Source organism: Tiliqua scincoides, chromosome 8, assembly GCF_035046505.1.
Source record: "Tiliqua scincoides isolate rTilSci1 chromosome 8, rTilSci1.hap2, whole genome shotgun sequence".
NCBI lineage: Eukaryota > Metazoa > Chordata > Lepidosauria > Squamata > Scincidae > Tiliqua > Tiliqua scincoides.
The window spans coordinates 12872073-12899989 of record NC_089828.1 but is presented as its reverse complement, the minus strand read 5'-3'; the positions used below and the strand labels follow the sequence as shown (position 1 = coordinate 12899989).

Sequence of the window (27917 nt, the reverse complement as noted above, 5' to 3'; positions counted from 1 at the left end):
TGGATTGGTTCTCTCTTTCAGGATCTCCCAACCATAGCTTCTGCATGCATTACATTGGAAAGGTCCTTGCAGGCATGGAGCCTTCAATTTCTGCTCAATATTGATACATCACAGCAAGTAAATTGTATTTGTTAAACTGATATTTTGCCTTTCCATTAAAAAGCTCAGAATGGTAGCTTACAGCCCAATCCAACTTAAATGCACGTGTGGTGATACAGCGTGCCAGCGCAGGCTATGCTGCATCCCACAGGGGATTTTTGGCTGCTGGAGGTCTCCAAGGAGTAAGGGGACATTTGTCCCCAGCAACCGCACTGGGTCAGCTCGGACCTGTGGCAGCATTCCATGTTGATCCATGCAGGTGGATCAAGCCTGGAAAGGGGCCCAGGATTTGGCATGCGCCACCGCCGATCCTGCCCCCCACCCAGGCCAAATCAACTCACCCCCTCACCATCTCCTCCTTGTTCTTGCTTGAATGGTGCCCACTTCAAAGGGGGAGCCTCTACAAGAGAAGGAACAGGGGCACAAAACTACATGTGCCTCCTAGAAGAACTGTAAGCGGTACAAGGGGGTCACTTCTGGGTTCTCCCCGGAAGAGGAGGAGGTGCTGCCATTTTTGTACCCCACTGATGTAGTGCCTGGTGCAGGTGCCCCTCAGGCTGTGTCCTAGATACCCTCTGATCATGATCCCGTCACATGCAACCTTTCACGTCGCTAAGGAAAAAATCCCTGTTGGGTTTGTCTCTATTCTCACAGTTAAGCAAGGATTTGAAGCCTGATGAATTTGACTTGTGGATATGGGAGACCCAGCCTCAGTGCTCATAACCACTGTACCGCATTGGCTGGAGACAGCTGCAGCTACACAGCTGAGTCCCAGATGTGCACAGAAAAGACTTGCATGGGTATATGTTTGGCCCCATTTTTCCTTCCCGAACTTTTGCAACATACAGTACATTCAATATGCATACATTAAATATACACTTCTTCAATAGTTTTGTTCTGTCTCTCTCTCTAAGTAAAACACATACCAGTACTTGGGATTGGGCACTGTTCGCATGGCCTATTCCAGGCCCGTCCAATGTTGTAGGAACAGCAGCACATTTTTTTGGTCATGTTAAAGAGTAGCTCTCCGTCACAGGTTTGATTGTCTGCATAGTAGTTTCTGTAGCACAGACTCCTCCTCATATCTGAAAATTTAAAAAGTAGATATCAATGTTCGGGCTCCGTGTGCATTATGAAACCCATTCCAGAGATCAGCTGGAAGGTGGCCCTACCAACAGACAAAGCGACTGACTACCTGTACTGGTGGAGTCTGAGTGTCACTAAGGGCCGCAGAATGAGAGGGTCATATCCCACAGGTATGTTGTCTCAGAAATTTTAATGAGGTTCACACAGAAGAAGTACCCATTGCACTGTACCCTGTACTGTACTAATGTTAATTAGTGTGTGTTAGTACCAAAATGGCATCTCAGACACCAAAATATGCTGGACCATCCCCTGGTAGGATGTAGGGTATTTTTCTCCCTCTATCATAACAGTGGAATTCAGGTTCATTCAATGAATTGGTTGTGGGGAGGTTCACGACCGACAGTAGAAAGTATTTCTGCACACAAGGCACAGCTACTACTTTAAATGGATTTAAAGGGAGATAAGAATTTTCAGGGAGAAAGATAGGCCTATCAGCAGCTATTAGTGATGATAACTACATGGAACCTCCATGTTCAAAGACAGGATGCTACTGAATACCAGCTTGCACAGGGGATGGTCAGCAAGGGTAGTGATCTCATGCAGTTCCTTGTTCCAAAGGGGACGGCACAGGAAAGCTTCTCAGAGGTTTGTGCTCTGTGCTAGTAAACGGGGATGTGGGTATGCCAGTTCAATTGCCCAATTTTGCATTTCCAGGCACCAAAATGACTTGGGTTGTCCCTGCCCTTAAGAGACAGAATATGCTAAGCATTATTCTTGTTAACTTTATTAGTAAGCCTTTTGATTCAAGCCTCTGATGTGTGTGTTCTTTTTTAAAGGGACTTTTGAAATCCAATGTTCTTACGTTACAAACTGACAACTATTATGGAGTTACGTCATCATCTACGGAAAGAAAAAAAAAATCTTGGAGTATGGTCCAAAATCCCACGACCGTCACTTGGTTTCATAACTATAAAAACCCAGAACACCTCATCAGGAGCCTCAAAACCTTGGCGGCAGCAGACAGCTAACTTCAACCAGTCATGGGTTCTTATTTAAAATCTTGCTCAATTTGTGACTTCATATCCTTTCACATATCCTGTGAATGACTGGAAGATGTCGCCCCATGTGTTTGGCCTAGTTTTGCTTAGATGTTTTGGGTTCATTTGAGTTTGTAATGTCAAGAGAACTCAGCAGAGGGGATAGGATGAAGTGAGCTGAACTGATATCAGAGGCAAAACCTGGGAATGGAACATATTTAAGGGAATCACTGAGAGGCTTGTAGACATCACACAACTATTCTAAAAGCTTACTGTGAACCACCTGAATTATGCTGCTTCTACTGATCCATCTGTGTTCATCCTACATGAGTACTCAACAGGGTATTTTAGCCTTCCCAGAAATCACAATCTCCACATAGAATCCTTTCCTCCCATTCCTGAATGTGAGGCTATTGGCTGTTGGGGTGAGGGAAAGGCATTCTGCATATGCCCAACCACTCATTGTTACTGTTACTGGTCCTGAAAACTAAATTATGGCAAGCTTGGCTCAAATTAAAATTTGCATCTACACCCTGCAAACCTCGGTACATATACTGACCATTTATATCCCCTTTTACTTCCAGGTAAACATTTTAAAAACTGCAGTGTGAGATTCAAAATTTCTGGAAAGTCTGTTGAGTCAGTGTTGTTTTACTTCCTAAATAGAACCAGGTGCCTTGTGGAGTCAAATTAGATGAGACAGCGGCAGTTCTGTGATTTTTAAATCCAGAACTGCACTAATCATGAACAGAGAGAGCAAACTGATGAGGACTGCACAATCCACTCCTTGCTCACAGCCTAAGCTCTCCACGGCTTATCTCATCTCCATCAACCACCCATTTCTACATGGTTGGAGAAGTCTCACATTTAAACACACTGAATTGCGTTAGAGTTGGGCCAAACAGAGACATCTCATCTCTATTCTGCCCAAAGGCATAAGGCTCATTTGCAACAGTGCGCACGGGTGGTAAGCCGGCACGTACTGTTCAGGATTGGGCCCTGAAATTCTTATTTTGTTGGTGTCTTGCTAACTACTCACAGAGTATTACCTGTACGCTGCCTTGAGAACTTGGTTGAAGACCAAAATACAAAATATATAAACATACTATGGGAATTTTGCCATTAACATTAAACAGAGGCACGATTCAGGACTTGACTCTGCTTTCCATCACTGAAACCATTACAGTCATGCACCAGCTTCACCTGCACACTTCCCAGTCGGTGGCAGGGAAACCAGTTTAAAAAACTGGCAAAGTTTTGAAAGATGCAAAAATTACATACAGCACTTTACAAAACGACGCTTTCCATTAACAGTGGGAACGAAATGCAGCTAGGCTCTCTAAGCACTGAGCTTAGATACATTAGAAGTCATATGAGTAAAGAAACTGGTGGATGAACATGAAGAAACAGTTACAAGTTTGTGTCATGCAAGTTGGCTTTGCTCAAGCTGAAACTGAGCTGTGCTGCTTGCTGCCAGTCAAAGACTGGCGTGCAATGCAAGATAATAAAGAACTTACCCATACAATTATTTCCACCATTGACTTGCATGTAGTCAGGGGGACAAATGCAAGTGTAATTGCCCATGGTGTTGTAGCAAGTTCCAGGCCCACAAATGCCTTCTGTGAGGCACTCATCAACATCTGCAAAACAAAAGACAATATTTGGGGTTAATATTTAAAAGATAGACTTACAGCCCAATCCTAACTATCTCCCTGTGCAGCAGGGAGATAGCGCCAACACGGTTTCCGCTATATCCTCCGGGGAAGTTTTGGCATGTTACAGCCTCCTCGGGTAAGGATGTTGACCCAACATCCACCATGGGTCAACTTGGACCTGTGCCAGCTCTATAGCTGGAGCAAGCCTACATGAAGGCGGATCAGGCTTGGGAAGGGGGTAAGGATTCTGTGGACACTGCAGCTGCTGAATCTGCTGGCAGCTGGCCCCATACTCAGCTCAGATGGGGCAGTCAGTGTGGCTGAACTTTGCCAAGAAGCCATACTATCTAACTCTAGATTTGCACAGGCTGACCGTGGTTGTTCAATGGTGAGAAGTGAGCACCGAGCATGCTCATGAGATGCCTTTTTTATTATAGTGCCACAAGCTTAAGCCCGTGACATAGAAATGTAGGAACAGAGAAAAAACGTGAAGAAAAGCCAAGGAACTACACACAGAGAGTTAATTGCTATTTTTTACCCTTGCACTGATCATCATGGCTCTAGCATATACTGGACAGAGACTATAATAATAATAATAATAATAATAATAATAATAATAATAATAATAATAATAATAATAATAATAATAATGGTATTTTTTCTCCCTTTACAGCATGAAATGAAACAATTCTTACTGCTGAATCAGCTGAAGCTTACATACCATCACACACTCGAGTTTCTTCATTCAAGAAGTAGCCAGGGGGACACTGACACTGGAAGCTACCAAAGGTATTGATGCACCGTCCACCTTGGCAAAGTCCAGGTAGTTCTTGACACTCGTCAATATCTATCAGAAAGAAAGTGCCAAAATTTTCTTGTTAAGAGGGCTGGAAAAACAAGCAACAAAACACTCAACAACTAAGCTCGTCATAGAACGCTTATTGTAATGTTATGACTGGGAGAGAAACAAAACAAAGATGCATTACCCTCCAAAATAACTGTAATAGGATTGGGTCGGAATCCTTCTCCTCCAGGACACAGCAGCTTGTAGTCACCTCAAAAGAAAATTGATGTAGTCAATCTATGATAGCCAAGTGTTCTGTTGCAAAGAATTACCATATATGCTCTTTTGTCTGCCCTATTAGCCCAAACCCCCCAAAATGGAGGTTGGCAGGATGAAATGCGCTGGTAGCCCTAACTCTTTTCTGCCTGGCCCACATTCTGCCTTGGTCCCTGTTGCGTGTTTGCAACGTTGGGCAAAAATGGCTTAATGTGCTAGATCCCAAACTGTGGGTCCGGACCCACTGATGGGTTGTGACCTGATTTTTGGTGGGTCCCCAGAAGGTGATGGAAAGATCAAATAACTACTTGCCTAAAGCCCTGAGGCTATTCAAAAATCAGATACTGTAGCCGCTAACTACCTTGCAAAGAACTCAGCTCCTGCAGTTTGCAAGATAGCTGCTAACTGCTCTGCAGGGAGCTAAGCTCCTGCAGTTTGCAAGCATGCGTAAATACAGGTAGATAAATGTTTGAGAGTCTTTTTCTGGTTGTTATTATTACTTATATATTAATATTTCTTTCTAGATCTCCTTTTTTAAAGTCTGGCAAACCTAGGTGGGTCCCAACCAAGTGTCATCTTAAAAAGTGGGTCCCGGTGCTAAAAGGTTTGGGAACAACTATGCTAGATTAAATTTGGGTCTCAGTCATGCTAAGAGCAAGTTTAGGAGACCAGACAATCATAGCTCCCCCTCTTTCCCCAAAACACATTTGCATAGCCCCCTTTGCATGAAGTTAAATCTCCCAGCAATTTAACATAAGACTAACTACATCCTGTGGATGATCATATTAGAACTAATGTACTTGAAGGGAGCAAACAGAGACGCAAATTAGACATTATCTTGTATTGCTATTGACTTCACTTACTTGAGTTCACAGCTGGGCACTGCTCACAAGGGATTCCCCAAGCCTTGCCAAGGGAACAGCAGCAAGAGGATTTGGAAACGCCAACCCCGATTTCATTGCTACATGCCACGTCTCCATTGTCTCCTCGAGGTTTAATTTCCAAGTAACAGAAGCCAGAGCGAGTATCTAACAGCAAACGCACCACATATTTCCAAGTCAGTGAAAAAGTATATCATCCCATTGACACCTTGATTACTGTTCATATCACCTCCAACATACTCCTGTGCCTGTCGACTCAGAACGGAGGCACATTAAATTCAGTGGGATTTACTCCCAGGGAAGACTGCAAAAGATTGCAGCCTTAACATGACATTCTTCAGCTGTTCAACTCCCTGATGTGTCAATTCTCATCGCGTTTTTTAATTTAAATTTCAGCAGCTGAAAAGGTTCAGCATTTCCACCACCACCCCAGAAACAGATTCAGTCCCATTTACTGTCCAATATCCAGATTATAGTTCTTTAATTGTAGAGAGTTGGTTCAGTTCCCAACCTTCTCAGACAGAAACATATGCTGAGCACTGCCGAAGAACTACATGTGTTCTTTCAGAAGCACCCAATCCCTGCAATTAATAAAAGGAAGCAATGTGTTTACCAACACATCCAACACGAGTTGGGTTGAGCTCAAACTCAGGTGGGCATTCACAGGTGTAACTGCCGGGGATATTGAGACAAGTGCCACTCATGCAAGTTGTAGGGTCTGCGCATTCATTGATATCTGGGGGCGAAACAAGAACCACAAACAAAAACCTATGAGTGAGAGAACACCCCAAATATGACAAACAATATTACAGCCCTCAGACCAGTTTGGTCCTAGTCTGACTCCTGAACTACAGGAGATGTCTCCAACATCTACAATTCCTTTACTTGCTTGGCTTGCTCAGGGGGAATTTGCTGGGTATGAATTAAATATTTCCTATATACCTATACGTGCATGGTTTTTACAGGGTGACCCCAAAAAAACAGAACCCACAAATCTTTGAATAAAACTGTTGATTTTAATTTTTCTTTGGAAAGAACATGACTTTTATGCAAAGTGACCAAGATAACTGAAACTTTGGGGAATAATCGTACACAGATGGAAGTCTGAGTCCAGTAAGTTTCTTGAAATTTACTGGACCTTTGTAGGATTTAATAAAATTTTTATGGGTTCTGTTTTTTTTTGGGGTCACCCTGTATTTAATAAAAGCCAACCAAAACTGAGAAAGTAGCACTCTCTAAGATAGAACAAAATGGACTTTGTGTGGAATTTTCATGTGCATGGCTTGTTCTCTAAGTCCCCTTTCTTCATCAGTCCTTCACGCCACCTTGAAAAGTTGCCCCCAAATTAAACATGTTTGAAGTAAACTCCAAAGGAGCAAGAGAAGCTCTAGCTGGGAGGGGAAAAAAAATATATGTGCAAGCATAGATATGCTTGTACATGCCCAATAACCTACTGGATCCTGGACAACAGGGCCAAAATACCAATGCCCACCCCAAACTGCAGACTAGAGACATTAAGGACTGCTTCACACAGAATGGATGTTCAAGTTCCAGGAAGCAGTGGCCAGGCCAAGCTTCTGGAGACACATGTTTGCTGTGTGTTCATGCAGTAGCCTACCAAGGTTCGCCATGGGTGCCAGCCATAAGGGGGTTGCCACCATTGCGTGCCTGTCACGTGTGTCACTGGCTGGCATGAAAGTCAGAGCACCTCATTGGTGCTTTGGGACACTGGTAATAAGGAGATTGCCCACAACATTTGCCTATAAATTGATCCTCCTAGCAGCCCAATACTGCTATCCTCACCCGGCCCCTTCTTCCAGCCACAACATGCTCAGGAGCAGAGGAGTTCCAGTTGAGCAAGGGTAGGGAATTGCATAACAGAGGCCAGGTCAACCCACTTCAAATGCCAGGTAGACCTAGGAGGGGGAATCTCAGAGTAGAGACTAGTCTACCCATGACTTCCAGCAGTCAAGGGCAAGGCGGTGAGAGCAGTCCACTCCAGGTACCAGTGGCACTAGGTATGCCATGGTACTGTTTTAGAAAGAAAACACAGGCTGTTTAGCATTTGCCCATAAAAAGTGACAAGTGAACTTTCCATTTGATGAACTTCATTAACTAAGACTATGTTCTGAAGGCCACTGGGAGACTAAACAAAGAGCATATGAGAATTTCCATCTCCAAACTCATTTCTCCAACCCAATAAAAGGTAGGATATTTGGGAATATTTACCTGTGCAGTTACCACCACTTCTGTCCAGTTCATATCCTGTCTCACAGTGACATCGGAACAGACCAGGGAGATTGCGACAGGTTCCATAGACACAGATGTTAGGAAGGATACACTCATCAATATCTTTAATAAAAGGAAGAGGTGAGAGATAAGAGATGCCTTTATTATTTCTAAATGAACAACTCATTCTACGCTTCATTAAGCTTGCAAAACCTGAAATACAAAACGAAGCTCTTTTCCTTTCCCCATCCCTAATGTTCCCATACAGCACGAGGAGCAGAATTTTTCAGTCCCATGGCATGCATCCTCCTGACCCGATCCACATCCAGCCCCAAAACTATAAACTGTTAGGAGTTCAAGGAGGCCAATTTTTCTCCCTAACTTTTCCTTAATTTTGTTCTTCAACGAACACCCTCAATATTTCTTGGGTTAATGGCACTCCAGGTTCAATTCTGTTCATTTAGTTCAAATGTAACTCCGTTCTAAAGGCCCTGAAAGTAACAGATAATAGGGCTGTTGGGGATTTTAAACAACACCCTTTATTTTGGTTTACAAATGAATATACTTCTCTGGTCAGAAATCACTGCCTTATGTCAAATGGCCTCATTTCACATCCAGGTACAAGATGTTGTATCTTTAGGTGACATGCTTTTCTCTTATGCTTAAATACAAAATTTAAGAGATCTGAACCAAAACAAGGCAAATTTACCTAATTGCTATTAAGTACAGTACTGGGAAGCATAGTTGCAATTTGATGGGATTTCCAAATTAAGTTGAGAATTGTTTATATCGTACACTAAATTACCTTCACAAGCTTTCCCATCTGGGCTGGGCACAAATCCCATATCACATTCACAGCGATAACCTCCTGGGGCATTGAGACACTGCCCATTTTCACACAGATTCAGGTTTTCCGAGCACTCATCAAGATCTGGGGGGGGGGGGAAATAAATGTTACTGTAAAGTCCTTTCTTATGCTTTTGCAAACAAACAACTGTCTCCAAAGGCCTGAAATTCCACATTAGCTGCAACAGAATATTTTATTTTTGTTTTTCACATTTTAATACTGCCCTTCCTCCAAGGACTACAGGATGGTATGCATTGTGTCTTCTCTCCTTCTGTCCTCACAACAACCCTGTGAGGTAGGTCAGGCTGAGAGACAGTCACCCAAGGGTCCAAGGTCCACCCAGGATGCTACATGGTTTGAGCAGGGATTAGAATCTGGATCTTCCAGCTCTAAGTCCAACTCCAAGACCACTGCATGATCCTGCCTCTCAGTTATAAAATCTGGCTACCTCAAAAAAATTATAGCAGTGTTATCAACACAGGAGAAAAAAAGTTTAACCCTCCCCCCTTTTAATAAAAGTATTTTTGCCTTTGGCAGACATATTTAGGACACAGGTCTATTTAATTACTGGTCAATCATCAGCCTGGTTTTTTGGATCATGTAAATGGGCCTCGGGAACAGAGACAGCCCAGCTCAATCCACCACCCATAATGGTGCCAAATTTAATCTTTACCCAACGCCAGCACCCAGAGCAGGTTACACACTAGCACACACTGCAATTCCTACCCTCCTCCTCCACCACCTCTTCTGTTGCCACTATTTCTTGTAACAAGGGTGGATGGGGAGAATCCTGTATTGGAAAACCTCTCCATTGCTAGCTTCCTCCAAACCGAGCCACTTCACAAAAATCAGAGGGGAAGAAAGGCAGAAGATGAGGTTTCTTCTCCTGCAGGAGAGCACCTGGGAAAAAGATTGCTGTGGTGGTGGAACTGAAGGAAGCTCCCCATCCTCTTGCCACGCACTCTCCAAGGACAACATATGAGAAGGGGGTGGTGGAGCAGCCAGGCAAGTGGGGGGCCAGGGACCCCCAACCAGTTTGTTGCCTCCCTCAGCTCACCACTTGAAGCAATCCAGGCAAGCCTCATGGCTAGCTCACCCCTGCTAAGGAACAGCAAACACATGTGCTTCCTCTTCCCCCTCACCTCCACTGTCCACTTGTGAAAGGAATCATTCATTCATTCATTTAAAGGATTTATATACCACTTTTGGTATTTTAAATGGTACCACCACTTTAATGGTACCACCATTTAAAGGATTTATATACCATATGACTTCAATTATCCTCATATTGACTGGGTCAATTTGTGTTCTGGTCACGATAAGGAAACTGGATTTCTTGACGTGCTAAATGACTGTGGCTTAGAGCAGCTAGTCACGGAGCCCACCAGAGGACAGGTGACTCTGGATTTAATTTTGTGCGGTACGCAGGACCTGGTTAGAGATGTAAACGTTACTGAGCCATTGGGGAACAGTGATCATGCTGCGATCCGTTTTGACGTGCACGTTGGGGGGAAAATACCAGGCAAATCTCTAACAAAAACCCTTGACTTCCGACGGGCGGACTTCCCTCAAATGAGGAGGCTGGTTAGAAGGAGGTTGAAAGGGAGGGTAAAAAGAGTCCAGTCTCTCCAGAGTGCATGGAGGCTGCTTAAAACAACAGTAATAGAGGCCCAGCAGAGGTGTATACCGCAAAGAAAGAAGGGTTCCACTAAATCCAGGAGAGTGCCCGCATGGCTAACCAGCCAAGTTAGAGAAGCTGTGAAGGGCAAGGAAGCTTCCTTCCGTAAATGGAAGTCTTGCCCTAATGAAGAGAATAAAAAGGAACATAAACTGTGGCAAAAGAAATGTAAGAAGGTGATAGGGGAGGCCAAGCGAGACTATGAGGAACGCATGGCCAGCAACATTAAGGGAAATAATAAAAGCTTCTTCAAATATGTTAGAAGCAGGAAACCCGCCAGAGAAGTGGTTGGCCCTCTGGATGGTGAGGGAGGGAAAGGGGAGATAAAAGGAGACTTAGAGATGGCAGAGAAATTAAATGAGTTCTTTGCATCTGTCTTCACGGCAGAAGACCTCGGGCAGATACCGCTGCCCGAACGGCCCCTCCTAACTGAGGAGTTAAGTCAGATAGAGGTTAAAAGAGAAGATGTTTCAGACCTCATTGATAAATTAAAGATCAATAAGTCACCGGGCCCTGATGGCATCCACCCAAGGGTTATTAAGGAATTGAAGAATGAAGTTGCAGATCTCTTGACTAAGGTATGCAACTTGTCCCTCAAATCGGCCACAGTGCCAGAAGATTGGAGGATAGCAAATGTCACGCCTATTTTTAAAAAGGGAAAGAGGGGGGACCCGGGAAACTATAGGCCGGTCAGCCTAACATCCATACCGGGTAAGATGGTGGAATGCCTCATCAAAGATAGGATCTCAAAACACATAGACGAACAGGCCTTGCTGAGGGAGAGTCAGCATGGCTTCTGTAAGGGTAAGTCTTGCCTCACGAACCTTATAGAATTCTTTGAAAAGGTCAACAGGCATGTGGATGCGGGAGAACCCGTGGACATCATATATCTGGACTTTCAGAAGGCGTTTGACACGGTCCCTCACCAAAGGCTACTGAAAAAACTCCACAGTCAGGGAATTAGAGGACAGGTCCTCTCGTGGATTGAGAACTGGTTGGAGGCCAGGAAGCAGAGAGTGGGTGTCAATGGGCAATTTTCACAATGGAGAGAGGTGAAAAGCGGTGTGCCCCAAGGATCTGTCCTGGGACCGGTGCTTTTCAACCTCTTCATAAATGACCTGGAGACAGGGTTGAGCAGTGAAGTGGCTAAGTTTGCAGATGACACCAAACTTTTCCGAGTGGTAAAGACCAGAAGTGATTGTGAGGAGCTCCAGAAGGATCTCTCCAGACTGGCAGAATGGGCAGCAAAATGGCAGATGCGCTTCAATGTCAGTAAGTGTAAAGTCATGCACATTGGGGCAAAAAATCAAAACTTCACATATAGGCTGATGGGTTCTGAGCTGTCTGTGACAGATCAGGAGAGAGATCTTGGGGTGGTGGTGGACAGGTCGATGAAAGTGTCGACCCAATGTGCGGTGGCAGTGAAGAAGGCCAATTCTATGCTTGGGATCATTAGGAAGGGTATTGAGAACAAAACGGTTAGTATTATAATGCCGTTGTACAAATCTATGGTAAGGCCACACCTGGAGTATTGTGTCCAGTTCTGGTCGCCGCATCTCAAAAAAGACATAGTGGAAATGGAAAAGGTGCAAAAGAGAGCGACTAAGATGATTACGGGGCTGGGGCACCTTCCTTATGAGGAAAGGCTACGGCGTTTGGGCCTTTTCAGCCTAGAAAAGAGACGCTTGAGGGGGGACATGATTGAGACATACAAAATTATGCAGGGGATGGACAGAGTGGATAGGGAGATGCTCTTTACACTCTCACATAATACCAGAACCAGGGGACATCCACTAAAATTGAGTGTTGGGCGGGTTAGGACAGACAAAAGAAAATATTTCTTTACTCAGCGCGTGGTCGGTCTGTGGAACTCCTTGCCACAGGATGTGGTGCTGGCGTCTAGCCTAGACGCCTTTAAAAGGGGATTGGACGAGTTTCTGGAGGAAAAATCCATTATGGGGTACAAGCCATGATGTGTATACGCAACCTCCTGATTTTAGAAATGGGTTAAGTCAGAATGCCAGATGTAGGGGAGAACACCAGGATGAGGTCTCTTGTTATCTGGTGTGCTCCCTGGGGCATTTGGTGGGCCGCTGTGAGATACAGGAAGCTGGACTAGATGGGCCTATGGCCTGATCCAGTGGGGCTGTTCTTATGTTCTTATGTTCTTTTCTAAAAACCTTATTAGTGAAACCAGAGGTTCACATTTCCAAATTTTTAGGAACACAAAACGGAGGAAGCGATCTTATACTGAGTTAGACCATTGGTTCATTTAGCTCTCAGTATTACCTACACTGACAGCCAGCACCAATCTAGGTTTTCAGACACTGGACTTTCCTAGTCCTACCTAGAGATGCAGGAATTGAACCTGGGACCTTCTGCAAGTAACACATATGTTCTATCCTTGAGTAATAATCCCTCCTTCATAGGTACACCCCCCATATGTATTAAACTGGGATCATTAATCATATGCTCATAGGAGAATCATAGGAGTAATCCACAGCTCCTGGGTTCAGATGACATAAAGCTGTAATTTAACTAGCCAAAATTCCTTCCTCGCAGCCAGGCTCTCAAATGTTGGAGGAAAACAGAGGGAGTGCATTGAAATTGAGCTTCCCAGGCTCACCTTCACAATCCAACAAATCACAGTGTATTGGATTGTCTGAACTGGTCTATTGTGCAGGTCCAGTAAGATAACCAGAGGTGCAGCTGTTTCTGGTGGACAATCTCTGATGGTCAATTCTGGAGGTGGCGAGCTGCTTAATGGCACCCTTGCATCCAAGCAAAAGCATTGGCATTGCACCTGAGATACCTGTGTCCCTCCAAGAAGCAGCTCACCTGTACATGTGAATCCATCCCCAATGTATCCTTCTTTACACAGGCAACGGTATGATCCCATAGTATTTTTGCAGTCAGCATGTGGACTGCACATGTGTGTCCCATTGGAGCACTCATCCAGATCTAAAGAGAGCAAAAAGTGTGTTAATTAAAACACAAGCATTTATTATTGCCAACTTCATCATTATTATGCCAACTGCCAACTCAACTGAAATAAGGAAGAAAAAACTTGCAGTAGTAAATCGGTGCAAAAGCAGTGGCAGATAACTTGTGGGAGAAATGGCATTGCCATAAATAAATCCATTTGAGAGCTGCAGTATAACGCAAACCAAATCTGTGACTCAGCAACAAGGCTGGTGGGGAAAAAATAATAGTAAAGGAAATGCTACTGTAGTTGAGGATGCATTAGGAGAAATGTTGCATCCAGGACTCTGAAAGAAATTGTGCCACTAAATAGCATGTGGGTTAGGCCTTTACTAGAGCATTAAGTATGGGAGCTGAAGATGATTCAGACTACACTGCAGTAATAAGAGACTGTGGCCGGGATCCAAAGAGCTACTTAATGTGTACCAAAGGCCTTGCACTGTCCCAGTGGGATTTTTAAAACTCTGAACAGCATATTCCCATACCCTATCACAAACTGCTTTTGAAACATCTCAACAGTGAGCCTTCTCAGCTTTCAACAGTGGTTTGCCATATGGCATTGTGGGAGAGGGAGAGCTGCTGTTTGAGAAACAAAAATTCAATGCCTTCATCCCCTTGGGGTGCATGGGACTAGTTGCAGGGTTCTTTGCAACCTGATCCACCAGTGGATTTATCAAAAATGCCCAGGTCTATGTAAGTTCCAAGAAGTTCCATCTATGTAAGAAAGGAACTACAAACTGCTGTACCAACTCATCACAGAACATGAGATTGCAACAGAAGTAAATGTGAGAACTGGTATACCATGAAAAATGCAAGTTAAGAAGGCGCAGTGGTAAAAATGGCTAGTGTAGAACATCCTAATAATCTGCAAATTCTCAGAAATTACACCATAATAACTTAGAACAACTTTCTCATTCTCAGGAAGGAAAGTAGAAGTAACTAAGGATTATTATTCAAAGGAAAGGAAAGTTGTTTTAAATGCTTCTAGGCAATAGTGCAAGGAGCCCAAGTAAGCCACACAATATTCTTCTCTGCAGGTTTTCAAGGAGCAACAAGGTAATTATTTGCAAGGGTCTATAGCAGCCATTTTCAACCACTGCGCCGTGGCACACTGGTGAGCCATGAATGGTCCCCAGGTGTGCCGCAAGAATTTGGGAGTGGGTCATTTATTAGTAGGGCCAAGGTGGGATGTGAGCCCCCCTTGACAGCATGGTGTGCCTTGTCAGTTGTTAAAAAACTGATGGTGAATCTTGACAATTTTAGTGCCTTGTCAGTGCGCAGTGAGATGAAAAAGATTCAAAATCACTGGTCTATAGGTATCTGCATTGGTAAGCAAGGTTGGATTTCACAACCATGAAGGTCTTCTCCAGATGAAAGCCACACCTTCCATATGACTGAGAACCAATAAAAGTTTACGTATATTAACTTTCAAAACTTTGAACTGCCTATGTTCAAAGGCAGAATGGAAAAAACCCAGAATGCCTCAGACTCACCTGTACATTTGATACCATCTCCAAGCCAACCCGGGCTGCAACTGCATTTGAAACTTCCAGCTGTGTTGGTACAAATAGCATTCCGGTCACAGTTATGGGCTCCAATTTCGCACTCATTAATGTCTGTGGGAAGAAAGAAAGAACGACACTCATGTCATCCTTTTCTCTATATAAGCAGTCTCTCCTTAATTGCTTTATCATGTGATAAGCAATTGATAAAATGGCATCTACATTGCACAAGCATGTAAAATAACTATACATACATACAGCAGCAATAGCCTGATATTAGCAGAAACAAGCATGGCTTGATTATGTCAATGTGAATGCCTGAGCTTGGTGTAAGCTATTGTACTTTCACTTTTTCCCATGGCAGCTCTTTAAACCAACTTTAGCATTATGAGACAAGTGCAGAGTATGTGAAATGAGAGCCACCAGGACTAAATCAGACATTCCAGTGGCAGATCCCTGTTTTTAAATATAGAACTTTCTCAGTTACCAAGAAAGAGGGTCTGATTTTTTTTTTTAAGAGTACATGGGTGAGAAGCACATTTGATCTTCCTGTAGGTCCTCTTTTTGAGAGTTTTTCTCCTCTCCCTCCCCCCTCCCCCCAGCTACTGGATACTGGAAGGGTGCTCCTCTGGAAGAAAAGCTTTTGTGGAAAGGAACTGTAGGAAGATAAACTGTGAGTGGGGGAAGGGTTCTGCACTCCTCACCCATGCATCCTTTTTGCTTTTAAATTCAGACCCCCCCCCCCTCCACCCTCATTTTGACATGACTGGAGTACATTAGATGTTTCACACAGAACTACCACATGAGTTTGATTAGGAACACAGACTCAACATAAGGGCTAGTATGTCACTGCTATTCAAGCATGTTGTTTGCTGAAAACATAAGATAGATTTGAGAAGGGGATGGAATTCTTCAGCTGGGTGAATGGTGTGTTTTCCAGGTCTCAACCGTGGCAGCGTATTTCAGTTGCATGTTTTTCTTCACCTTATTTAGAATTTTGAGCAAGGGCAAATTGTATACACTGTACACAAATATTGCATAGCTGCTCTTTGCCACAAGCCAAAAATTATAGTTAAGATCCAGCTATATATCCAGGGGGATATATAGCTTCAAAGCAATATGTACCCTTTTCCCCACTAGCCTAGTTTAGGTGCAGCCGAAAAAAGAGACACTTCTTCCCTCTGCCCATTCACAGTAAGGCCAATGAAAAGGCTAAATTGTTGTTACAATAGAGTTGTCACATAGCCAAATCTGATTGGCTATACTGCACCATGATGTCATCAGGCTCACCATAGGATTCCTGATTGAATTGGCTCAACTCTGCCAGGAACAAGAATCTCTTTTTTAAAAGAAAAAAAAGCCGCCAAAGCAGTATAGTGTGGGCCAGGAAAGGGTACAAGTAAGGCAGCTATGAAGAGCCAAGAAAATACAAAAAAAAAAAAGTATTTTGGGGGCTTGGGGGAAATCCCCTAGAAAGATCTTCCCCCCCCCCCAAAAAAAAATAGTGGGCAAATATTTGTGCACCCTTCATTTCAGATGGCAGAGGCAGAGCTCACCACGTTTTCAGACTGTTATGATTCGGTACTCAGGATATGAATTAAAAAAAAAAAATTATTCTTTTTATTATTGAAATTGTTACCCTATCAGTCTCTTGGGTTTCTGTGGGCCACTGTTAAGGATGCTGCTACTCACCATGACTAAAGACACCCAAAATTGGTTTCAAAATGAAGGGCAAAATACTCATTGACTTTACTAAAGCAAAGAGTACAGTGTCAAGACTGTACAAATATTTTCTCTGTCTTTCCCCTCCTCCTAATCTTGTTTCCTTGCAGCGTTTCCCTTTGAGTGTAAGGCTGGTCCAAGCCAACAAAAACAAACACTCCAGCCCAAGGCTGACCCTGCATCCACAGCCTGTCCCTTGCTTCTTCCAACTGCAGCACACACACACATATTCAAGCAGCACAAGCCTAAGCGTGTCTACTCATAAGTAAGTTCCACTGTGTTCAATTGGGCTTTTCCCAGGAAAGCCTATGCCTAGAACTGCAGCCTTAATTGCGGTAGGCAATTTCCATTAACATGAAGTTTCTGCTTTATTTTTCAGGCTAGTCTGCAAAACATACTGTAGAGCAATCCCCACCCGCACATCGAGCTGGCACAAGTCTCTAGCACCGGCTCCTGAATGTTGCTAATGTGCCATAAAGCACATTCATGGCTACTCAGGAGCAGGTTAGGCCAGTGCAAGGACATGTGCTGGCCTAGCAGCGCCAGATCTGCACCTAGAGAAGGTAAGTTTGTTCCGGGCAGGCTAGTACAGGGGCTACAGAGGGTAGTGGAAGGGCAAAATGGAGGCACTTGGGGAGAGTATGGCAGTCTGGGAGGTGGGTCAGGTCCAGGAGAGTGGTGGAACTAGCCACAGCAGGTGCAGGCCTGATCTCAACCCATCTGCACCCCGACCAGCATTATACGGGCTGCTCAGATTTGTGCCCGTGAAATTGCAGGGGCATATTCAAATAACTTCATAGGGCTGACTGGTGCACAACACAGGGAATAAAATCCCCTTACTCTGTGTTGTGCCCCAGTCCGTATCTGCCTTGCTCTGGATCCAGCACATTCTAATTGGTCTGCTTGTCCCAGCGCAAGTTAGGATTGCACCCATAGTGAATAGTGTGCTGCAAGCATACATTACAATGTCTGTATGCAAGCATCCATCCCATTCCAGGAATATTGGGGTGGGGCATGCAAAATGGATCTGTATTCTTAACAAACAATTTAGGTCATCTGCCTTGTGCATCCAGGTTTTTTTTTTTTCCCCTCAAGTGTTTGGCCATTGTAATATAGGGCCACCACACACAGAGAGACCATGTGAATCAGCCCCAAGACTGTAGTAGCTGACGCATGGAAAACAACATTCCTGCTCTCACATTGAGTTTATTTAATCCCACTGAACTAAAGCAGAACTCAAACCACTCTGAGGACCACCAGACTAACAGCTGCTATCTACTTGCTCTCTCATATCCATGCACTTTGCAGTGATCTCAGCTTAAATCACATATACGTGGTGAAAATGGGATCTGCGGTGCACATGATACAAACTAAAGCCATCTAGTCCAGTTTTCTTCTGTGAAACCTTGCATTATTAGAAAATGTGGGGTTCCTACAATGAGCCACATTCTGAGTCCTTGCTCCTCTGTGACTTACAAGCCAGACTCCCTTTGCTACCTATATTCATCCACACATTCCACAGCAAATGGCAACTTGCCATTTTTACCTCTGGGATTTGTGCACAGAGAAAGGGAAGGAAGAATATGCATCCCTGCAATCTCATGCCAAGAGTTTTCAAGCACTAGAAAAATGATACTTCCAGTTTATTGGTAGGGTTAGGACATTTGTGAGGAAAGACTGACCTGCAGTGATTGCTGTACTAGGGGTGGAAGATATGGCGGCCAGGACAAAGCAGTGATGGGGGGGCACAGGCCTTGTGAAGGGGACATAATATGGACTGCTGAGGCCCTGGGGAGTTTAGGAAACATGAGATGTAACCGTGTGTATGGTAACAGTCTATTCCCTTCAGGAAGGTAGCCCCAGGAGCCCCAAATTAGGCATGAGTTCTGAGCATAGATAAGGGGCAGGAAAGGAATGATACAGTTTCCTGCCATTTTCCCTTGGGGGGGGGGAATTCACTGTGGATTGGATATAATGAACTTAAGAGAGGAGAAGCTGTGACACATGTGACAAAGTACAGCAGTCTAGATTTGGGAAAAGGCCTTTGTATAGTACTGTTCTCAACAACCTAGTCCCACCTTCTTTCTGATTGAAGCAAGACACACATGCACACACAGAAAGCATATAGGTGACACGGCCCACTTCCTCTACAAATAATTAAAAATGACAGCATGAATTCAGCCCAGATTTCTGTCATACGTAATATATATCTTTGCATAAAACCAAATATTTCTCTAAACTCTGCCCACATTCTTACTGAGAACCGAAGTGAAAAAGATTAACATCTGTGTGGGATGGAACTGCACATTAGTGGGTGGATTATGAACACAGTTAAATGATTGGAGGCAAGAAAAAAAAAAAAACATGTTTACTTGTTAAAATGGAAACAATCAGTAATGACAAGGGGGATAAAATATGTAGATGCAACAGTAATAGAACCCAGAGGACATTATGCAGTTGTTCCCATGAAACAACAAACCTACTCTTCAAAGTTGCATACACATTTTTGCAATTCTTTGCTCATTTTAAAAAGAGAGGGTGCCTTCGGCATGTCTGCAAGAGGCAAAGAATCCATCCCCCATTGTCAAGCCACTGAACACAATGCACACTTTTTAATTCTGCCTCTACACGCTGTGTCAAAGGGGGGGTCTCCTGTCTGCGAACAGGAACAGAGTTGCTGGCATTCAGTCCGAGGAACAGAGAAATTCGCTACAGACACATTATTACATTTTTACAAAGGAATTTGGATAGTGAGGATAAAAGGATGATTCTGTCCCTCCACTGTTCCTCTTCCAACAGCAGCTGCAAATACTGTGCTAGCATTTAGGTAAGTAAAGGAAACACATACTATAAACTGACTGTTGGAGCACTGAACTTCTTAAGCATAAAACATATCTGAGTCAGAAACAGCTACATTTTATGGCAGAACTACCTGTAAGCAGCTTGGAATATCCAGATGAAATAAATGGTCAACAAATATTACCGCTAGTATTCTCACAGTCCTTTAAGACCTGCTGCACAGGTCTTTGCTTTACAGCTGATAGTAGATCTATTGCACTCCTTGCCTCCCTCTGCCATCACTTAAGTGGAATAAAACTCAATAGGAAGCCTTTACTGTAGTCAAGGGAAGTTCTCACACTACTGTGTATCCTTTTAGAGGTAGGAGATGTTCCTGTATCTGTATAAACAGTGATCCTACTAAGTCAAACATGTTACTTAGTGATCCTACTAAGTAAAAAAATGACTCAATATCATGTTAAGGTCATGAAATCCAGGACTCCAAAACGGGTTTCAGGATTTCATGGATCTCTTAGACAGCGCCATCTGGTTCATGTTCAGATTGTACACTGGCTCCAATGCAAAGTTCCACAGAAATTCTGGTACCCATATGAGAATAGAAAACAGTGCCTCTCAAATAAGACCACCAAAACAAAATTAACTATCCGCACAGAGGAAGTGGATGGCTTCCTTAGAAACTGGCCAGTTAAGCTGCAGATCGTCCAGGCCATAAGCATCTCTCTCATATTCACCCTAAATCTGTGCCCCAGGAAAAAGTATGGTTCAAACAGGGCTGAACCATTCATGATAATGACTGAGGCGGTCACCCATCTCAATTTGCCCAGTTTTCTCCATTGCTCCTCTTCTTCCCACTTCCTGGATTGGACAAGGAAAAGGGGAACAGAGCAAAAAGGAATTATGGAGGAGAGGAGCATGGTGACCTAGAGTGTCACTGACACTCTAGCCCAGAATCCTTCTCTCTGCCAGACTTCCTCTTTTTCTCTCCCCCCCCCCCACATCTCCTAATCCAGGAAGTAGGAGGAGACACGGTGCTTCAATAGATATGGATGGACATGACATACCTCAGGTACCAGTTAGTTTTGGGTTAGCCTTGGGTTTGAATAAAGAATTTGAAAAAATTATGGCACTTTATTATCATTCAATGAATTAACAACTGTCAATAATTATATACATACATACCTGTGCAACCAGTTGTTCCTTTTTTTCCAGAATAACCCAAATCACAGTGACAGATAAAAGAGCCTTTTGTATTCTCACAGCTTCCACTCAGACAGATGTTTGGGTTCAGTTCACATTCATTCACATCTGAGGGAGGGAGAGGTGGAAAGGCTTTAGACACAACTGTAAAATCTTTAAGAATTACTGCCAACATTAGATATAAGCATTGATACATAGAGGTCTTGCTTACTGATGCAAAAATATTATAGATAACAATGACATTTTAGTCACAGAGAATATGGTTTTGGAAAACAGACATGTACTGTTGAGAAAAATTTGGAACCTGACTCTTCTAATAAGTGGATCCCAACATGCTGAGTTCCATTCTGAACCTTGAACACTCAAAATTTGCCAGGGTTAGGCTGGTATTGTTCCTAAGACAGGGTGGCAAGGAATCTCTCAGCTTCTAGAATATGCTCTCAAAAGAAGCAGACTGGGAGCACACCTCCTAGAAATTCTTTGCTCTTCATAGTTTTGAGGGGAACATCAGTCAGACCTGCAGAGTTGCAGTGATATCCACTCACTTTAATCCCTCTGGTGGCTGCTTCTATTTATTCCAATAGAATATACAGCAGGGGCGCCAAACATAAGGCCCGGGGGCCGGATGCAGCCCGCAGAAGCTTTTTATCTGGCCCTCAGGCTCTCAGCTACTGAGCAGTGCTGAGGTGTTACTGCTGTAAGGGCAGCCCACATGAAAATTAGGCTCTCCCATATCTTGAAATATTATCAAGGTTTGCATATTTTCTCTTCTGTCATTTGCAGCTAATGAATTCCTAAGTGAGACAAAGTGATTTTTGGGGGGTTATGACCTGTTTAATGACATAACTTCCTCCCTAATGACATCTCCTCTGGCCCTCAGCAGGCATCATGAATGCTGTTTGGCCCTCGGTATGAAATGAGTTTGACACCCCTGATATACAGCATTCCTTCTGTGACCTTCCCACTTCCCATTCTTAATTTTTACTTTCATGAGTTCAAACTCTGTAATAGTGAACAGACACGACTTATGTTTTCATACTATATTTATTTCACAGGGAAATACTACTGTATATTTCTTTGGTTAGGACGATTTGGTTGATTCAACAGAATTGGACCCCATGCTTTGGAGGGACCTGCACAATCACCGCCAGCTCACTCCATAGCTGACACCCCAGCAACAACCAATTGATTACTCACCTATCACCTCCAGATACAGAAATGGCTATTACTTGCATCCACATTTTAAACAAATCACTATTTTTTCCATCCTTATGTAAGCAAGCAGGTACTAACAAGATTAGAATGAGAGATATTTTCACTTGCCTAGACAAGTCTTCATGTCCTCAGATGTCATGAATCCATCATAACAAAGACACCTGTATTCTCCAGGTATGTTAGTGCACTGTCCTCCATCACAGATGTTGGGATTGTCTTCACACTCATCAATATCTACAAGGAAGGTGCAAAGACACATTCAAAATTAGTCAATCCACACACGTTTTTTCTGGCTTGGTAGGCTGGTGTGGTTAAGTGGTAGCTATTTCTAAAAGGTTCAGTAAATGACATCTATTAAAGGAACTCTGTGCTCTTTTCTTTTATTTCATTTCAGCGATGCGGAGAGGGGGGGTTTGCTGCATGGGTAACAGCCTATCCTCCATATCTACATTACTCAGGCTTCGCGCACTGGAGAGGACACTCTGTTCCAGAACCACCATTCAGAGCGCGATACCATAGTCTTCCGAGACTAAAGGATGCCAACATGGATTTATAGCCCAGACCTATCCTGCGCTGGAAGAGGCAAGCCAACTGGAATAGGCAAACCATATCCAGCGCAGGGTTGGAGGTGGCTGGAGCTCAACCCGGAGTAAGAGAATATTCATCCCCTGACCCAGAGTAATGCCCCAGTCACCCCAACAGGGCTACTTGGATCTGCACCAACTAAATCGCTGGCACAGATCCAAGCAGCCCAGTGTAATGGTCAGGTTGCTTGGGAGGGGGGTTGGGATCCAGTCTAAGTGCTGGAGGCCAGACCCACCAACTCCTGGGCCCAGTCTGCCCACCCAGTCCTCTTTTCTTTTATTTATAGCCCACACCTACCCTGCGCCAGAAGAGGCAAGCCAACTGGAATAGGCAAGCCATATCCAGCGCAGGGTTGGAGGTGGCTGTAGCTCAACTTGGAGTAAAAGAATATTCATCCCCTGACCCAGAGTAATGCCCCAGTCACCCCCAACAGGGCTACTTGGATCTGCACCAGCTAAATCGCTGGCACAGATCCGAGCAGCCCAGTGTAATGGTCAGGTTGCTTGGGGGGGGGGGTCGGGATCCAGTCTAAGTGCCGGAGGCCAGACCCACCAACTCCTGGGCCCAGTCTGCCCACCCAGTCTACCCACTAGCTGAAGCACAGCAGCAAAAGCACAGCATTGGTGATGGGCTGTAGCTCAGTTTTAGGGTACATGCCTTGAACACAGAAACCTTCAACCCCTGGCAGCAACTCCTGGTTGGAATGGGAATGAGTTCCATCTGAAACCTTGGAGAGGTGCTGACTGTGTATATACTGCTGAGCAAAAATGGTCTGATTTCATATATGGCAGTTTCAAATGTTCATAGCAGGCAGGTGAGCCCCCTAAACTTGTAAAAGCTCCCCTACGCCAGCAAAAATGTTTTTTAAACAGCATCAGGAGGACAGGACAGAAGAAATCAGGTGAAAATTCCAGAGCCTGGAAAACAAAATGGCTTTTCCTCACCTTTGTGAACACCTGGAATTGTACGTGAAGAACTCTCATTATTCTACCTATTTATTGTAGTTGTTGTTGTTGACATCTTAGACTATTTGCAACTGCTGTCACTACTAGAAATACCTTTGCAATCTTCAGAATGTAGATACTGTATTTCCCCATAACCCATTTACTATCAGTAACTGAAACAAGTTACAGGGGTGATTTAAGTTAATGGAAATTTCATCTTTTTGCCATTACCAGGACGTATGAATTTCTTACAATTATCCTTTAACTCATCAGTGTGTTTTAGAAGTTTCTTTCCAAGTGCTCATGATTTTTCTCCTGTCAAGAACGCTACATGCTAGCTTAAGATCCAAAACTTTGCTTAGTTACTCAAAAGAAATGTTTGCAAAACAAAGAGCAGAGTTGAGAACCTCCTCTCTTTGGAGAGAAAGGGTGTAACTCTCTAGGAGATGAGACTATTGTGGCTTTTAGGAATTATGCAGCTGCAAAAAACTTAACTCATTTTAACTACTAAGTCCAAGGGTTCATTATTCACTTTCTGCACAGCTAATACCAAATAGAAACTGTTCTCACTGATGTTTTTTGTAAAGGGAAGCAACCTGGAAGACATCATCTGCTGGCCACTGCTTTTCTATTAATCAGTGGATGCTGTCACACTCATCAGTAACTTGGAAGTGGAGTCTTTTCTAAACTGACATGCAAAATAACTTGAACTGCAAATAAATAGCTTTCAACCATGTACAGAAATGTGATTTATTAGCGTGCAGTATGACACAGCTACTGCTACCTACCACATTTCAAGACCTTCTGGTTGCACTACTTGGCATTTTTTTTCTTCTACTACACACACCTATGTGCATATATACATACCTGTCAACCCAGGTTAATGTTTCATGCTTTGGACAAACTGGACAAAGGTATGCATGCTGTGGTTCAAATTCAAGTCAGGCCTCCCCATGGCCATTACTGGTAAACAATGATATATTTAACATAATTTGTGACTTGGCCCTCAAATACTTTGCCATGACAGATTTGTGGACAGCAGCTACATTGTGTGTAAAATTAATGGTTGGTGGAAAATGCGATTATATGTATGCTGTTCACAAATTACTTTTTGATATTTTGTTGCAGCAAAAAGAGGCCTCTGCAAGAAGTTGGCAAATTGTACTTACATATTTCTAAAGATGGCCTTTTAAAATAAGAAAGTTGTGTGTACAGAGGATTACTGCCAACCCACATCCTTCCTCCAGAATCTTTGGGCTACAAACTAATATGTCTATGCCCTAGTTGCATAAAGAGCTATGACAAATATCAGTGTCTTGATGAAAGATTCTGAAAGATTCAGACTTGTGGGCAAGATTCAGCGATAGATTTTATTCCTACTGTATACAGAGACAATGTCCAAATTATTTATTTTATATCATAGGCAACATTTGAGAGAACCAAGATTTTAGTTAAAATTTTGAGGAAGTCACAGATATGGCAAACCACTAGGAACAGGTTGACAGTACCTATCTGAACAAATGCTCACAAATGTACTTTACCAGTGCAAGTTCTGTGATCCGGCATTAGCGCATATCCCGGCCTACAGCTACATTCATAACTGCCTTCTGAATTTGTACAGAAGGTGTCACAGCCACCATTCATGATGTCACATTCATCAATATCTAGGAAAAAGAACAAAGAAATGTCCATTAAAAAAAACACAATTATAAAATGTTTTCTAATGCCTCTGGGGCTGTGGAAGCTTTAATGTGCTTTCGGATTGATTCTGAAAGACATATTTGTGTGTCTGAAATTATCTTATGTAATGTACGCGCATACTAACAAGCAGGAAAAAATATGCCTTGACAGGAAAATCAAAGATGTGAATTTACATGTGGAAAGGAAGGACTGATTGCACAGTTGGATTAGTTACTTATACAAACTACTCCATGACGATGTGACTGCAGGTTGAGAGGTTTACAGCCCAGTTGGGGAAGGGTGGTCCCATGGACTCCAGCAGGCAATGAAGTTCATGAGAGGAATATCATATTTAGTTAAGGCGAGGCTGCTAGTTACACACTCTCCCTTCTCAAAGTTACAGGTGTCACTGGTTGAGTGGGCTGGCTAGAAGTTGGGAACTCCACTTCAACCTAGACCCTCTGCCCGCCTCCCCCCTCCCAGGAAAGCCTCCTCCCTGCCTCCCCCCACACTCCGGCTTTCCCCCCTGTCCTCGGCAGCCTGTGCAACTGCCAAGCGGCAGGGGCAGGGTGCCTGCCCAGCGCTAGCCCAGTGCCAGCCAGCGCTGAGCTGGCACGGGCACTCACCCGGCATTAGGGCTCGCAAACGTGCCCTTTGCAACAGTGCGCGCAGGCGGTAAGCTGGTGCGCATGAGACAACTGGACTGGACAATCACCTGCTGCCCTGCTACTTCCCAAACTCTGATTGGCATGAAGCGTTTTAAGGTTTTATTTACTGTACTGGTTCCTCAACTAATAATAAGTATCTGCTTAAATATCAAAGACGCTGTTGTTAATTATAACAGAAGAAATTTAATGTGTTTTTTTCCCACTAAGATCTACAACTGACCCTCACGGCTAACAAAGTTCTTACCGAGACAGAACAATTTGTCAGGTGTTGACTGATATCCAGGGTTGCAGGAACACTGGTACTTTCCCATGAGATTGACGCAACGTCCATTTCTGCACAGATTAACACTCAGTTCACATTCATTTATGTCTGTTTGGGGAAAAAATTGAAGATGACATTTTAAAGCCCTGCCCACCGACATCAGTTTTTATCACCTTTGGGAAAACAGTACAGGACATATGCCTGTTTATGTCAACAGCAATACACAAGATGCAGCTTGGACAGAAATGAAATTCTGGCAAAAGAAGACATTACCAGGAACTCTCAGCTTAATTCCAACCTACGATTCTCTTAGAGGGAAAACACCACATTTCACCTGAATCTCAGCTGAGTTGCGTATTTTCAATTAAATGGAAACGTCAATAGCACAATAGACAAAAAAATTACTCTAAGTTAGGGGTTCCCAAACTTGCAGTGCTGCAACCCACATCATCTTCTGTGATGGGTTGCGACACTCCCTTTGGTGCTGGAGGCCTCTCCTGGCCCAGTGACCCACTCTACAGGCCCCTGCAGGACTCAAAATGGCTCTGAGAAGCCCCCAAAAGCCACTTCTGGTTTTTGGAAGCAAACAAGTTGTGGCATTCAGCAAACCAGAAGTGGTTTACAGAGGCTTCCGAGAACCATTCTGAGGTCTGCAGAGTAAGTCGCCGGTCCACGAGAAGCCTCAGTAAGTAATGGGGCTTCTGGAATGGCTTGTATTTGGAGCCAAACAAGCACACAGGTGGGCAGGTGGGTCTAGATGATGACCCACTGTGCTTGAGCTCGCGATCCATCAGTGGATCACAACCCACACTTTGGGAAATGTTGTTCTAGGTTGATTTAATCTAGAGATGAGTGAGCCCTGCCTCCACTCTCCTGATTGGCTCCTATGTAAAAAAAAAATCAGAAATAGTTAATGTTATTTTCCAGTCCAATGCTGGAAAGTCTCCCACCTACCCATTGCCTTCCTCTCTCCCACCTATGCAATCACCAAGCCTCTTCCTCCAGTGTACCAGGCAAAGTGGCGCATTTCAGCTTTTTAGTGGCTCCGCAACTGCAGCCAAACACAGTAAGGGCCCAATCCTATCCAACTTCCCTGCACTAATGCAGCTGCAAAGCAACACTTGAGGGAAGGAAGCAAACATTCCCTTATCTTGAAGAGGCCTCTGTGATTGCCCCCCCCCCACCATAGTATGCAACACATGCCCCATTGGCATGGTTGCATCGGCACTGGAAAGCTGAATAGGACTGGGCCCCAAAGCACATATTGCCACTGAACACTGCTGGTGAGGAAGGACAACACCATTCTTCACTCATCTTGATGCCATTTCCTGGAGTGGAATGGGAAAAACGGGCATATATTTTGGAAGCTGCCCAGCACATGAGGAGTATGAATTAGGACAGTACACACCTATTTCAAGATGACTGAAAACTGTAAAAGTCATGGGAACTGCTGTGAACATCGAGTGGCACTGGGCTTACAGAGTAGGCCCTGTGCTGTGCCTGCTGTAGGACGTGGGCAGTGCAATCCTAACTTGCGCTGGAAAAGGGAGGCCAGCAGGCCTTCCCTGTACCCAGAGCAAGTTTGGGGCTGAAAGCGGCTCAGCACGGGGCAAGGCTCCCTTACCCCAGGGAGAGCCGCTGCAGACCCAATAGATCTACTTGGATCTGCACCACCTAAAGAGGCGGCACAGATCCAAGAACTCCAGAGCTTCCCCAGGTTGCCCAGGAATGGGGTTAGGATCCAGCATAAGTGCCAGATCCTGGCTCCACCCCTACCACCTCGCCACCC

General features: G+C 44.0%; 1 protein-coding gene across 3 annotated transcripts in view; it reads right to left on the bottom strand.

Annotated features, from left to right (window-relative positions):
- The window catches only part of FBN1 (fibrillin 1), a 209991-nt gene that overhangs the window by 44402 nt on the left and 137672 nt on the right, over positions 1 to 27917 (bottom strand). For all 3 annotated transcript variants that reach the window (XM_066635255.1, XM_066635256.1, XM_066635257.1), the window contains exons 29-42: positions 26111 to 26236; positions 25060 to 25182; positions 22098 to 22223; positions 20757 to 20882; positions 15048 to 15170; positions 13411 to 13533; positions 8853 to 8978; positions 8048 to 8170; positions 6432 to 6554; positions 5801 to 5965; positions 4864 to 4932; positions 4599 to 4724; positions 3740 to 3862; positions 1026 to 1184 (exon numbers count right to left, since the gene is read on the bottom strand). In XM_066635255.1, coding sequence (XP_066491352.1) covers positions 1026 to 1184; positions 3740 to 3862; positions 4599 to 4724; positions 4864 to 4932; positions 5801 to 5965; positions 6432 to 6554; positions 8048 to 8170; positions 8853 to 8978; positions 13411 to 13533; positions 15048 to 15170; positions 20757 to 20882; positions 22098 to 22223; positions 25060 to 25182; positions 26111 to 26236 — 1761 coding nt within the window. The remainder of the gene's footprint in view (positions 1 to 1025; positions 1185 to 3739; positions 3863 to 4598; positions 4725 to 4863; positions 4933 to 5800; positions 5966 to 6431; positions 6555 to 8047; positions 8171 to 8852; positions 8979 to 13410; positions 13534 to 15047; positions 15171 to 20756; positions 20883 to 22097; positions 22224 to 25059; positions 25183 to 26110; positions 26237 to 27917) is intronic.